This window comes from Neopelma chrysocephalum, unplaced genomic scaffold (assembly GCF_003984885.1).
Source record: "Neopelma chrysocephalum unplaced genomic scaffold, ASM398488v2 Primary Assembly neopelma1_44, whole genome shotgun sequence".
Classification (NCBI taxonomy): Eukaryota; Metazoa; Chordata; class Aves; order Passeriformes; family Pipridae; genus Neopelma; species Neopelma chrysocephalum.
Window position 1 is genome coordinate 18,917,053 of NW_020897703.1, and position 13,707 is coordinate 18,930,759.

Below are 13,707 nucleotides of genomic sequence, written 5' to 3' on the forward strand. Positions count from 1 at the left end.
TTCTCTTTTCTGCTGTCTAACTGAAGAACAGCTGTATGCCCTCAGACAAAATCTCTTGTTTTGATGTTGTTATCTAGGTGTCCTCCCACGCCATTCTTCTTCACTGTTTTTCCGCAGCCGATTACTCTTAGCCCTGGAATGTCCATAACTCTGCCCATCGTTTTCCGGCCCAGTGAAAAGGTAAAGCACTAATGTCATAACTGCTCCCAGTGCTCAGGCTGCCTTCCGGGTGAGCAATGGGCCTTTGCCTCTCGTGTTCTTTCTGATTTTTCACTTGAATGAATCAGTCCTTGGGGAACATTCTAACATAGGAAGAGTGGGCAGAGTGACCTTCCTGCTCTCCCCACATCTTCATCACCGGAGGGAGCCGTAATCTTGACTTATCTGCAGAGTTTGCCAGTGGTTATGAGAGGGATCCTCACAAAAAGTATTCCCAGTTTTTCACGTTCTACTTCTGGCCATGAGATCAATAAGATGAAGTGCTTGAACTGGCCACACCTGGTTTGATACCAGGGAACCTCAGCTGTATGATTTTAGTGCAGAACCTTGGGTTGAGGGACTCTTTGCTTTACTACAGGAGACCCAAAGCCCCTACAATAAAGGGCTACTGGTTTTCCATAAGGGACATGTCAAAGGCCTCCATTTTTCTGGATGGGGATGGGTTTCTTTATGCTTTATTTTTAACAGCAGTGATTCTTTTTACCCAGTCTCTTTTCTTGCTTTTCAACTTGTTTGTAGTATCTGTCTTGTCTCTGAATGTTGATCTCTGGCTCTTGTCAACAGCTGTATGTCTTTGATGTGGATCTCTGTCCTAGCTATAGAGCGTTATTATTGGACAGATTCCCAGTACCCTCCTCTCTTAGTATGATTTTTTGATGACTGTTCAGTGTCCCCTTTATGAAATAAGCTGCTGGCCTTGTTCCATTTTCAGTAGATAGTTTGTCTGCAGCACATCAATCGCTAAAGCAGGAGGCTGCCTTTCTTAGAGAGAGCAAGGACTGTGTGTGCTGCAGTGCCCAAGGTCGCTCCTTACCTGGATAAGTGGTACTCAGGAGGGGTGACAAATGGGAAGCATGGAAAACACATATCTTGCTATTCCTTCTATCTTAGCTGCTTAGCAGATGTCCTGGGGCTATTTGTACACAGTGCTGTCAACACTGCATCTTTAAGTTGTGCATTATCTGCTTGGGTCTCCAGCTGACAAAGCATTTAATCAAAGACTAATATTTCTGTGCTTGTGGAGCTCAAAGAAAGGTTGTACATGCTTCAGTTCAGCTGAATTGGGATCTTGAAAATACTGAGAGAAATCCATCTGCATTGAAACAAACCAGGTGAAACAAATGTGGCCTTCCACTGCTCTCCCTGAGAGTGTTTGTGTGTTCCCTGACAGAGTTAGGAGTATGCCTGAGTACCTTCCACACTCCCTGCCTTTTCCAAATGATTCATATGCTCTCTGTCCTGCACAGAGGCCTCCACTGGTGTCTCTGTTGCTGACATTTTTTCCCTAACACCTGCAGAGGTGAAGGTGATGGGTATTCATGGGTGGAGCTGCAGTACCTGCAAGGTGGAGTCCTTCTAACTGCTGTCTCCCCTTGCTTTTCTGTGCAGAGGGAGTATGAAGACAGCATCTGCTTTGTGAAAGCTGAGGGCGAGTTCTCTGTTACCCTGCGTGCTGTGCTTCCACGCCTCCGTTTGTCCTTCCCGGCTGCTCTCCAGTTGCCTGTCTGTGCTGTCCACAGTGTCACGGAGACGACATTCCCTGTGCGCAATGTTGGGTGAGTGAGATGTGACTGAGCAGACACTCTTTCTGTTTTGCCAGGTATTTTGCCACCCTCTTGGACTCTCCATTAAATGCAGCTCGTTCCAGTTGTTGTTAGATCTGCTAGCTGCCTTAACAGGCAGCAAAACTCTGTTTCCCCTGAGGTCCTGGCAGAAGAAGCAGCAGAATGGTAGTACAGGTCACTGTGGGCTCATCTGGGCATCTCATATCCATCTGTTTCCAGCATATGCTGAGAACCATTTGTGCCCAGGAACTAGGTGGGGACCAGGGCAGTGTCCCACTGAGAACATCCCACATTCAAAGGAGAGGCCCTGGCTTCCAGTTAATTAAAGGCAACCTTCCCAGCATAAGCAGGGAGAGATGAGCAACCAGCTGGAAACATTTTAGTCATTTAGGAGCAAAGATGCTCCCAGTTATCAAGGAGTCTTAGTTAGGGAAGGACAGTAAATGAAGCAGTACTGTAGAAAGGAATGTAGTGAATTTCCCAGGCAAGGAGGGGTGTACAGCCATTTCAAGTGATTCATTCTCCACTTAGAGAAATAATTTGTACCGACTGAGAGGTCCAGGGTGTTGGAGGATGTGAATGGTAACTAACACACAGCTTGGAATCAATAAAATAGAAAAAGCTGATGGCATATCATGTTCTTTGCGGAAGTCAAACAACCAAAGGGAGTTCTGGAGAGCTGAATGAGGTATTAGGGGAATAGCTCAATCCTTTCTTCCCACCTGGGTGTATAACAGAGGAACAAATGTTCATCTGGAATTAAGTAGCAGCAAATTTAGATACAGGAAAAGCAAATACTAATTCCGGAGCACATGATGAAGCTGAAAAATTTCACAGCCATTAATAAAGTTCTTAGACATAATAGCTAAGATTCATTAAAGTGTGAATAGAAGATTTGCAGAGACTAGAGACAAAGTTCTTCTCAGCATTACATATTTGTCCAGATGCATTAGAAATTCTGCCATTCAGCATTGATTGCTTCACATCCTAATTGAATAACCCGTTGGGAAAGGCTCATTCTATGCATGATTGCACAAGCAGCAAACGATCCATTCGTCTGCTTAAAATATATCTCCATTTCCTAGTGATCTCTTTACTACATTTACCTGGAAGACACCAAGTCCTTTCTGCATGATTCCTGACCATGGCACGCTGAACCCAGGTGCTGAGTGTGTGGTCAAGGTAGTCTTCCACCCCAAAGTGGCTGGGGTTCATGATGGGGCAGCCACATGCTGGTTTGGAGATCAAGAGAAACAAAGGAGGATAATCCAGCTAAAAGCCATAGGTGAGTCTTTCTTGCATTTAACACTCAAATAAATATGTATCACCCCTAATTGTGGAATAGCATTCCACAGAGATACAGGGAGGGCCTGCACTCTAAAGCTATGCCACTTCTGGCTCAACCCAGTGATGAGCAAGTGAGGCCCATGGTTTGAAAGTGGCCTGTGAAATTCTCTAATGTACTTTTGCCAATTTGGAAGTGTTATCTGAAGGGGCAGAGTGTCCAATATGTCCTGTGGCATGCTTTGGCCAAAACAGCATTTCTGAGGCCTGCTTAACTTGACAAAGGGGAAGAAATGAGAGGATTTCACTGGAAAAAACCTCCACAAACTCCTGGCTTTGTCTGCACTCAGTGTCTTGTCTGTCCCTGCTAGACAGAGAGGCAGAGGGAAATTTCTAAAGCTTTCTGGATGCAAGATAAAATAAGCGATGGTTTCATTAGCAAGTCCTTGCCTGAAGTGCCTTGTGTGGCCACTGGCAAAAAAAAAGATATGATTCTGAGTTAAGTAAATTAGGGCTGGAAGGGAGCTTATTTGGTGCAAACCAGGGCCAACTTTGAAGGTAGATCGAACTTCAGAATAATCTGAGATTCTTCAGAGGCTTGTCCAGTTGAGTGTTGAATATTAAAGGATGGAGATTCCATCTCTCTTTCCTAATCCAGTATACTATTCTCTTTAACAGCCAAGTACCCCTATCTCCGTGTGCATGTGGCAGGGAAGGAGTATGAAGGTGTACAGCCTGGAAAGTTTCAGGGTGTCCTGTGCTTTGGATCAGTGCCAGTGGGGACAACTGTGGAAAAGTGTGTAGAAATCTTCAACCTGTCTGTGGTATGTGGAGAGGGAGATTGACTTCTTGTGAGAAGCTGGCATGCTGACACGTTTCCATGGCACATGTGGTCTTGTGTATCTCCCTTAATGCTGTGAAAATAACCTAAGTGTGAATGTGAATGAAACAGAGATGATGAGGTTTCCCCTACGAACCAGGCTATTCACCCTTGCCTTCCAGCTACAGTGCTAGCAACATAGCCGTTTGCAGCATGGTATTGCAGTTCCCACCTGCTTCCCACCGTGCTTGGTCCAGATCAGGCAGCCACCACTGTCCTTTGCATCCTGCAGGTCTCCTGCTCGCTCTGGACAAGCCCATCAGTCCTGTGTGGCAGTCTCAAATTGGTGTGCATATGTCCCAGGCAGCTGATGGATCTTCTGCTGCCTTCAGTGAACTGCAGCCCAGTGAATTGTTCTAAAAGTCAGAAGGGCTGCATTTGAGCACCTTGTTACCTGTGCCACCTCAGCCCATCCCAGCCCCTTAAATGATGGATGTACTCACAGACTGCTGACACGGATGACAGCAATGCTCCCTCCCCAGGCTCCGCAACTCAGGAATGGCAAAGACACACTTGTTTGTTTTACTGTTATTATTCGCACTGCAGTGGTGCTCAGCATCACCAGGCAAGGATCAGAACCTTCTTTTAAGGGGCTTGAGGAAGGTGTCAGAGCACTGGCTTTTTTTTTTTTTTTTTTGTGAAAAGAAGATCCCTAGACAGGGTGGAACTGTGGATGGAGGGAAATAAGTTATTTGCCTTCCTGTTCCCATGGTCACAGCAGTCACTTAGGCTACTTTAACCCCTGAGGACACCTTGAGTCATCCTTCTCCCTACCAGGAGGGGTACTCCAACCCCAGAGATCACCAAGAGTTTTGCTGTAGCCCACTGACTTCTGAGAGTATTGTGGGAGTTTGCTGCCACCAGTTCTCCATCAAGGCAGAAGTTTGCTGCACAGGATTTCTGTGCTGTCCTTGGTGTTCTTGTTGGTGTTCAGCTCTGCTGAAAACTGCAGTTCTTACTTGATTAGTGCCCTGCGTTCAGAGCCATCCTGGCTCATGTTGGTCCCTTTGTTAACCTATCTCTTTTCTACTTGCAGGTCGATGCACCATGTAGGATAAAGCGAGCAAAACATCCTCTGCTTTGTGATTATGTTTTCTCCTGCAATGTGTCCCATGGTGTTGTTCCTGCCAAAGGGAAGCTGGTCTTGTGCATACAGTTTCAGCCTCAAGTAGTAGGAGAGCACAGTACTGACTATTTCACTATCACATCTGCTGGATGCCTCCTGGAGACTGTTCTGAAGGTGGTTGGCTCATGTAAAGGTACCAGAATGAAAGACTTCCCTGTTTCTCCCTGTCATCTTCTTACCACTGCAGGGAGAGAGTTAGTGCTTGGGGAAGGACTAGGAACTGTCATAGCCCATAGTCACAGGCTTACCTTCTGCTGGGATCCTGGCTGTCCCTGGTGCACTGCTTGGGGTTTACACTTGCTTGAGACAGATGTTTGACTGTTTTAAGTGAATGTCCAGCTGTTTGCTAGGGCTGGTGTGTTGGCTGTTGAGGTGATTCTGGTTTGGGAAGATCAGTTAGGTGCAGCAGTGGCTTGTGACATGTTGACAGAGACAGCTGTGACAAGTCCAGGATCTATCTTGCGTGTTGTGCTAGGTCCTTTGGTGTCCCTGGACCAATATTCTGTGGACTTTGAATGGATCAATCTTGGAGAAAGTTTGATGCAGACACTGAAAATCAGCAACATGTCAGATGTCCCAGCCTATTACCAGTTTGATATTGATTGCAAAGGAAGTGTCTTCTCCTTGGATCGCCCTTGTGGAGTCTTGGAGGGCACAACAACACTAACGCTGAAGGTGACCTTTCGACCTACTCACCCAATGACCTATCACCGCAGAGTCGTGTGCCTTGTCCACCATCAGGTATGGAAGGTAAAGGGTGGTTTCATTGCTGTGATACTTTAGAAGGATCTTCCACTGTAATCCAACAGGGCTGGCCTCTCTCACTTAGTAGCCCCTGAAAATCTCTTCCCCCTGCATTTTCATTGATACCTATCATGGAATCATAAAGATTGGAAAAGACCTCTAAGGTGATTGAATCCAACCATTAACCCAGCACTGCCAAGTTCATCACTAACTATATCCCCAGGTGCCACATCTACATGTCTTTTAAATACCTCCAGGGTTGTTGACTCAACTACTTCCCTGGACAGCCTCACAGTGCTTGACAACCATTTCAGTGAAGAAATTTTTCCCAATATCCAATCTAAACCTCCCCTAGCATAACTTAAGTTCGTCTCCTCTTGTCCTATTACTTCTTAACTTGGGAGAAGAGACAAACTCCCATCTGGCTACAACCTCCTTTCAGGTAGTTGTAGTGAGCCTTCTTTTCTCCAGGCTAAACACCCCCAGCTCCCTCAGTCGCTCCTCATAAGACTTGTGCTCCAAACCCTTCACCAGCTTCACTGCCCTTCTCTGGACACACTCCAGGTCCTCAATGTTTTTCTTGTAGTGAGGGGCCCAAAACTGAACACAGTTTTCAAGGCATAGTCTCACAAGTGCCAAGTACAGGGGGATGATCATTTCCCTAGTCTTGCTGGCCATGCTATTTCTGATACAAGCCAGGATGCCATTGGCCTTCCTGGCCACCTGGGCACACTGCTGGCTCATGATCAGCCAACTGCCAATCATCACCCACAGGTCCTTTTCTGATGAGCAGCTTTCCAAGCACTCTGTCACAAGCCTGTAGTGCTGCCTGGGGTTGTTGTGACCCAAGTGCAGGACCTGGACTCTTGTTGAGCGGAATCCCCATGATGCAGGTTCCTACCAGCAACAGGATGTGGAGAGACAGTCAGTAATGCCTATGGGTGGAGTGAGGTGCATCCTCAGTGGCTTCTGTCCATTTAGGGCTCTGAGTTAAATGTAGCTGCACAGCTGTGCACTGAGTGTCTTCAATTTTCACTCCAGTTTCGAGAAAGTTCTTTTGTCACAAAAAGACATAAAGTAAGTGGCAGCCTAGCGTTGCAGATGCTAAGCCTTTCCCAGGCATGGTTTTGGAAGTGAGGTACTGGCATGGTGTAACTTTCAAAGCAATCACAGAAGGACAGTTTATTTCTTATTATTCTTGCTGGTGTTTTCCCAGGAGCCCATGTTTGTGGACCTTTTTGGTACCTGCCATTCAGGCACAGCTAAGCCAACCACCCTTCAGGCAAGCCACCTCTCCTCGTACCAAACCAACATGGTGAGGGGACTGACCTTCTATCCCCCTGATATCCTGAGTGTGATGCTAAAGGATGGGAAGTTGCAGATGGATGGAAAGGGAGCCCTCATGCTCCCCCCTGAGGTATGAGCTGCCCTCACTGGAATCTAAGACATTCCCAGTTGTTCACTGCATATGCTGGGTTTCTGTTGCACAAGAGATGGATATAGAAGGACTTGCAGGTGCCAGACTGATTTCTTTAGTATCTCTGCTGTTAATGTTCCCAGCACACACCAACACTATATTTTTCAGCTGGATTTTACCCCAGCTCAGCCACTAAGCCGCTTTCTGGATTTAACTCAATCACAGGTTTGTCTTCGGTTCATGTAGTTTTAGATTGAGGACTGGCTTACAAACAGGAGCCTCCCTGAATCCTAAACTTTGAGCTGTTCAGGAAACTGTTACTGAAGTGTATCTTGCTTTCCCTCTTGCTCTTGAAGGCAGTCAGGACTGTAGTGTCTGGTGTCTCCCACAGGTACACTTCTGCTCACACTGAGATATTTCCATCCTGTAGATCTCTCAAGACAAGCCTCCAAAGGAATACTTCGAACCCAACTCCATGACTGAATATTTCTCTGATGGTGTAAGCAGTGATCTCGCCTTGTTTCCCACTCATGTTAGTGTCAGCCCCAGGGAGTACGATTTTGGTTGCTGCGTACCACCTCACAGGGCAGAACCTCTTCCTCTCTATGTGACCAACCACACCAAAGGAAATATCATTGTTGCCTGGACTCCAAGCCATGGCAGTGCCTTCCTAGTGCGCCCTGAAATCTGTGACATCCCACCTCTGGAGTCTTCAGCCTTCTGTGTCCTTTTCAAGCCCACTCAGGTCAACAGTCTCTATGCAGCAGAGCTAGAAGGTTTTGCCTTCTACAAGGTTAGTAGAAATTAGACCAGAGAGGACCTAGTAAGCAATTGTTTCCAGAATAAAGGCTTTTGAGGGAGTTTAAATTCAATTGAAACCCTTAATTTTGAATTTGACAAACTAGCATCTTTATTAACTCCTTTGGCTCCTGCTTTGATACAGTAGGTGGGTTAAAATTTCTCCTTCACCTGTGTCTTGGCAAAGAAGTGAGAGAAGCATGGACAGCCCATGCATGTGGACAGGTACACCTGCTCTTACCCCCAGTGAACACGAAGCAATGTACACTTCCTTGAAGGAGGAATTATTGTGAATTACTGCACAGTTAGTGTAGATGAGAGCCTACAGAAGGATGGTTATCATGGCCTGGGTAATGGAGAGTGAATTGGTTTTTTTGTCTGGCCGTCCACAAGTAAAGCTGCTGAGGGCACTGTATATCACTGCAGCCTCTTCTTCCAAATGGCATAGGATTCATGCCACACAAGTCTGCAGTTATGGGAGTTTTAGCACCTAGAAATATCCTGGTAGGTGAAACTTAACATTTGCAAGTCTCTCAAACTGCACTAGAGTGTCTATAGACACTTCTTCCTAAAGCAACTCTTGTAATATCACAGAATAGCTTGGATGTATCCTTCTGCTTGAAAGTTACTCACGGGTCTTTTGTTCCTCATCTGGCACTGGTTAGTCCTTCTTCCCTGAAAAAGTAAATTCCTTAGCCCCAGGGATGTCATTGAACAAATAGCTGCTTGCAATGGTACATACACTTGAAGGCACTTTGCCCCACTCCCTTCCTGCACACACTCTGTGCTGTCCCTTGCATGTCTGCAGGTGATGAGACACTACACCAATGTTGAGAATGATGCCACCATCTGTCCGTCATGGTGCCTGACTGTGAAGCTGAGAGCACACACATATGAAGCAGAACGGGAACACTTAATCCCACAGTACATCCTGGATGTCCCCAAGGTGCGTAACTGATTGACATTTGGGTATTTGCAGAGACACTTAGTCTGAAGTCTTTACTTTCTCTTCCATTGCACCATCCTGAGATGTGACTTTGGTGGTTTCTGGTAGTGTGGAGATTCCTGCTTTGGTACAGAAGTAGGATGCTCTTTTTCCTGCATTAGGTTCCCAGCCTCCAGCATGTCAGGTTGCACTGAGCATCTCATTAGCTCTGAGAGGAAAGCTGTTGGGATCTCCTTCCTTTCTGTTTAAGTGAACATAGGCACTAACAAGGATGTTTAGTTCCCTCCCAGGAGCATCAAGTATTCTGCATGCACTTAGGCAAACACAGAATCCACACTTATGGAAGAGAAGTGGTTGCAAGGTAGAATGGAAGTTTTCTTCACACTTCCTGCTGTTTCTGTAGCACAATAAAGTATTGTTCATATAAGGTAAAGTGATATCTGATCCTAGGAAGTAAGAATAGTCTTGAGAACCTCTTAGAAAATCTCCTCAGCTAATCCAGGACATGCAGCCTGATATGTATGAATTGGAGCAAATTCCAGCCTACTGGAATTCTTGATCCAGGAGGCTGGTCTCCATACAGAAACGAGCAAGCAGCTTCTTACTAAATGAACATAAAGCATTCCATAAAGGAAAGTAGCTTCACTGGTCTCATGAGCATATGAAAGATGAGGGCCATTGTGGGAAGGAAAAAGACCATATTTTTTATACCCTTGGGTGGTTTAATTTCTTTCCTTGAAAAGAAGTGTTATGTAGACTCAGGGTAGTGCTTGTTGGAACCTGGAATTCAATATCATGAAAGCTTTTTCTTTAAGCTGATTTTCTAAATCCAGTGAAAACAACCCTTCTTGCTTGTCTCCACCAGATTTTTCCTCCTGTGGTTCCTGACACTGATGCCTACTGCAGCATGCTGCTGTTGAACACGAGCACCTCTTTGATGACTTTCAGTGTGAACCAAACTGCCTGCCCCTCTGTTTTGGTCAAGCCCAGCTCAGGACACATCATTCCAGGAGGCCACCAGATTTTCTTTCTCTCCACTCACCCAGTCAACACAGTCTCACAGCAGCATATCCTGCCTTTACAGCTAAACTCTTATCCTGGATACACCAAGGTAGGGCAAGGGAAGTGGAAGATGGTGAGCAACGTTTTATTCCTTTGTAGTCTTCCCTTTTCACAGTGACTTGCACTATGATGCCTATTATATCTCCTAATGGTTAGTTTGGATTTTTCTCTTTGGAAATAGGAATGAAAGAATATTTTCAAGACTTAATTATGGGATCAGCACTGTATAAAGAAGGTGCTTGTGGTGCCAAACATCCTGTAGCCCTTATTCCCTTGCATTTCCATCTGCTGGAATGCACTATATTATGCTCAGGGCCCTACTTCACAGCACAACCTAAAGGACTTCCCCTCTCCTTCAGATCCTGTTTGTTCTTGTTTATTGGAAGGAGCAACATCTTTGCTACCTCCCTTCAGAGGTAGCTGAAACTTCTAGCTAATGTCTGTTACCTTTCCCCTTAATCCCACAGGAGATTTCTCTCCAGAGTTGTGGGGAGTCCCTTCTTTTGCTGTTAGAAGGTGATGGACATCTATACTTCAAGCCTCTCTATGTAGGGACCTCCTCTACACGAATGTACACCATAAAAAACTGCACAAGACTACCCATGATTTTCACATGGAAGATACATCAGTCTGACAGTAAGATCCTGTCTGTCAGCCCCACTGCAGGGATCCTCCAGCCCTATGAAGCCATGGTAAGTTCAAGGTCTACCAAAGTTGTGCTTTGCTCTCTACAATACAGCCACAGCCTGACTTTGAATGTCTGAATATGCATTCCCAATATGAGTCTTTGACACAGATGGAGGTGATGGATGATTGAAAGGAGAGTGTCTCCAGAGTTGTCTGTAAAGAATTAGGTTAGCTGTAATGGAGGAAGGGACTGTGCATTGAATGCAACTGTTGAGATGTTTGGGTTTGTCTCTGGTCTGGAGCTCCTGTGAGCACTCTCTTCTCTTCTGATTGCAGCCTCAGGCATGGACTTTTACTCCGGATGAGGAGACCAAGTATCTGCTACGAGCTATGGTGTTCGTGAGGTGGAAAATCCCAGATCCTCTGTCTTCCAAAAGTGTCCGTTATACCTTACGGGTTGTTGGAGAGGGGGCACTGGGCACCATCAGGGTAAGGAACTGGGGCCCACTGAGTAGTAGGAGGGGTACTAGGGTGGGATGGGGGTCTTGGACTTTCCCTTTTTGTGCAATCTGTACTGGAGGCAATCAATAAAGATTCACAGCAAAATTCCCAGACGGTGCTTTCAGTGTAGAAAATTCTAGTGGCCTAATGGCAACAGCATGTTGTAAATGTCCTACCAGTTCAAATGTGACCTTCCCAAATCCTCTGGGATTGCTCTCAAATCCTCTGATTCAGACTGAACCAAGCAAGCCGTTTGGCTCCTTGGGAATCGTGGTTCTCTCCTCTATTCTGTCTGCTCTCCTCCATTTGTTCTGCCGTTAGTCTGATTTTTAAGTGCAGCGGACCTTTTCAAGTGGTATAGCCAGTACACATCCACCTGGCTTTCCTCCTATTATCTGCAGATTGGTGCAGCCACCTTCATTTTCAGTCAGGCTTCTTAAGCAACCAGAGGTAAATAAAATAATGCTTTGTAAGTTGTTGCCCCATGTCAACCATGTTGGACAGATGGGTGATAATGTGTTAGAGGTACCTAGTCACTGTAAATTGTATGTGAGTGCACAACTATCCAAAACAGAGGGGGACTCAATGCAGTCATGAAGGGGCCAGCAAACATCTCTCAGCCCTTGACCCAAGTGCAGCTGGCCAGCTAGTCTCCTCACAGCCCTAAATATACTACATCCTACCCGGCAAGCAGCCTAAATAATGGCAGGAGAAAGCTTTTACAGGAAGGATTGAGCCCCTTGCAGGCCCATTACAATGCCTTAACTGCTCTCCAACTACCTGAAAGGAGGTTGCAGCAAAGTGGGTGTTGGTTTCTTCTCCTAAGTAATAAGCAATAAGGCAAGAGCAAATGGCCTCAAAGTGCACCTGGAGAAGTTTAGATTGAATATAGGGAAAAATTTATTCACAAAAAGGGTTGTCAGTCATTGGAATGGGCTGCCCAGGGAAATGGTTAAGTCACCATTCCTGGAGGTATTTAAAAGATGTGTAGATGTGGCACTTGGGGACATGGTTTAGTGGTGGGCTTGACAGTGTGAGATCTATGGTTGGATTTGATGATCTTAGAGACCTTTCCCAACCTTAATGATTCTATGATTCTATCTCCCAAGGCATGCCAGGTCCTACATGAAGCAGGGAGCCTTTTGCACTGCACTGCACGTGCCAAGGGATCAGCATGTGGGGAGATAAGTGGTGGCTACACTCAACCACTATGCTTGACATGTAACAGTGACCTTAGCATGGTGGGTTTGTATTCCAGGCACAAAAGAGGTACCTGGACCTTGGAAATGTTCTGGTTGGTGACCTGCAAAGCTGCAGCATTGTACTGCTAAATGATGGGATCTGTTCCCTGAATTACATGCTCAGTGTGGAACAACTCATCACTGGGCCCTGTGACCCTGAGGAGGTCCGCAGCGATCCACTAGGTACTGTAAAGGAGTTAGCATGGGATGGGGCCTTAGCTTTTCCCTCTTTTCTCCAAAATCAATCTAGCATGAACTCAGAGGTTGGTCTGCTTGCTGGCTAGCTTGCATTGATTATCTCAAACCTTAAGGTGTCTGCTCCTTTGTGTAGGAGGTGACTCTTCTATCTTGCTGGAAAAGGCATAACCCAGAGCCTGACAACTGAAGTTAGACCAATCTGGACCTTGAAATAAGATGCAATTTTCCAGCAGAGAAGGAAGTTACATAAAGGAACTTCCCAAAAGAAATGTTGGAGTGCAACCCTTAGCTGCCTTTTTAAAGGATCTCCTGTGGAGCAGTTCCCTCTTCTTTGCTGGCCAAAGGCAGGCTGGGTACTCCCAATAAACTGCCTACAGTTGTAGCCTGGGAATCCGAACTTCAACACCTGAAGCTGATCCTAACAATTACAAAAGGGGTGGCAGTGGCTTGAGTGCAGGTAGGCTTAGAGATCTATGTGCTGAACATACATGTGGTGTAAAAGGGACCAGTGATGCCACAAGCTTATACCATCTCTTGTCTCTTACAGCTCTAGAGTTGGACCGCTCCAGAGGGACAATCCCTGCAAGATCAAAAGCTTTTGTTGGAATAACAGTAAGGCCAGCCCGTCGGCTGCATTACACCTGGTCAATCAAATATGCTCTTTGCACCCCCACAGGTGAGATGGATGTTTTGGGGTGTTCAGAGGTGGGGAACAGCATTTATAAAGGAAGAGACTAGCTAGACAAAGACTTTTCAGCTTGGAAAGTGGAAAATAGCAATGTCACATGAATGGTAGGGAGAAGACAAGATATAAACAACTGTTTATCATTTTTCATTGTGAAAACAAGGCACACTTCATAAAATGACTAGACTGTAGGCTTAAATCAAAAAAGGGTTTTTTCACATAGTGCAGAACTAAATTGTGTAAATACAAGTGAAAAGGATCATATTCATAGTCTTTTGGTGAGCTCTAAATACACAGCAAGGTACAACTAGAAGTCAGTGGTCTGGAGGTTTTGAGAAGCTGCCAAAGTAAAGACTATGTACAAGTCTCTCTCTTTCTCTCTTTCTCTCTTTCTCTCTTTCTCTCTTTCTCTCT

General features: G+C 45.7%; 1 protein-coding gene across 6 annotated transcripts in view; it reads left to right on the forward strand.

Moving 5' to 3' along the window:
* Positions 1 to 13,707, forward strand: part of CFAP65 (cilia and flagella associated protein 65) — a 32,423-nt gene that overhangs the window by 1,822 nt on the left and 16,894 nt on the right. For 5 of the 6 annotated variants that reach the window (XR_003533541.1, XM_027678828.1, XM_027678827.1 and 2 more), the window contains exons 3-16: positions 78 to 180; positions 1,609 to 1,775; positions 2,870 to 3,069; positions 3,747 to 3,892; positions 4,985 to 5,207; positions 5,550 to 5,815; positions 7,035 to 7,235; positions 7,666 to 8,028; positions 8,842 to 8,979; positions 9,845 to 10,090; positions 10,509 to 10,733; positions 11,005 to 11,157; positions 12,428 to 12,593; positions 13,156 to 13,284. Coding sequence is in view for 5 of the 6 variants with exons in the window: in XM_027678828.1 (XP_027534629.1) it covers positions 78 to 180; positions 1,609 to 1,775; positions 2,870 to 3,069; positions 3,747 to 3,892; positions 4,985 to 5,207; positions 5,550 to 5,815; positions 7,035 to 7,235; positions 7,666 to 8,028; positions 8,842 to 8,979; positions 9,845 to 10,090; positions 10,509 to 10,733; positions 11,005 to 11,157; positions 12,428 to 12,593; positions 13,156 to 13,284 (2,726 nt within the window). In the remaining variant the exon portion in view is untranslated. Of the gene's footprint in view, positions 1 to 77; positions 181 to 1,608; positions 1,820 to 2,869; positions 3,070 to 3,746; positions 3,893 to 4,984; positions 5,208 to 5,549; positions 5,816 to 7,034; positions 7,236 to 7,665; positions 8,029 to 8,841; positions 8,980 to 9,844; positions 10,091 to 10,508; positions 10,734 to 11,004; positions 11,158 to 12,427; positions 12,594 to 13,155; positions 13,285 to 13,707 lie in introns of those variants that run through there. The other variant, XM_027678831.1, reaches the window with a different exon arrangement.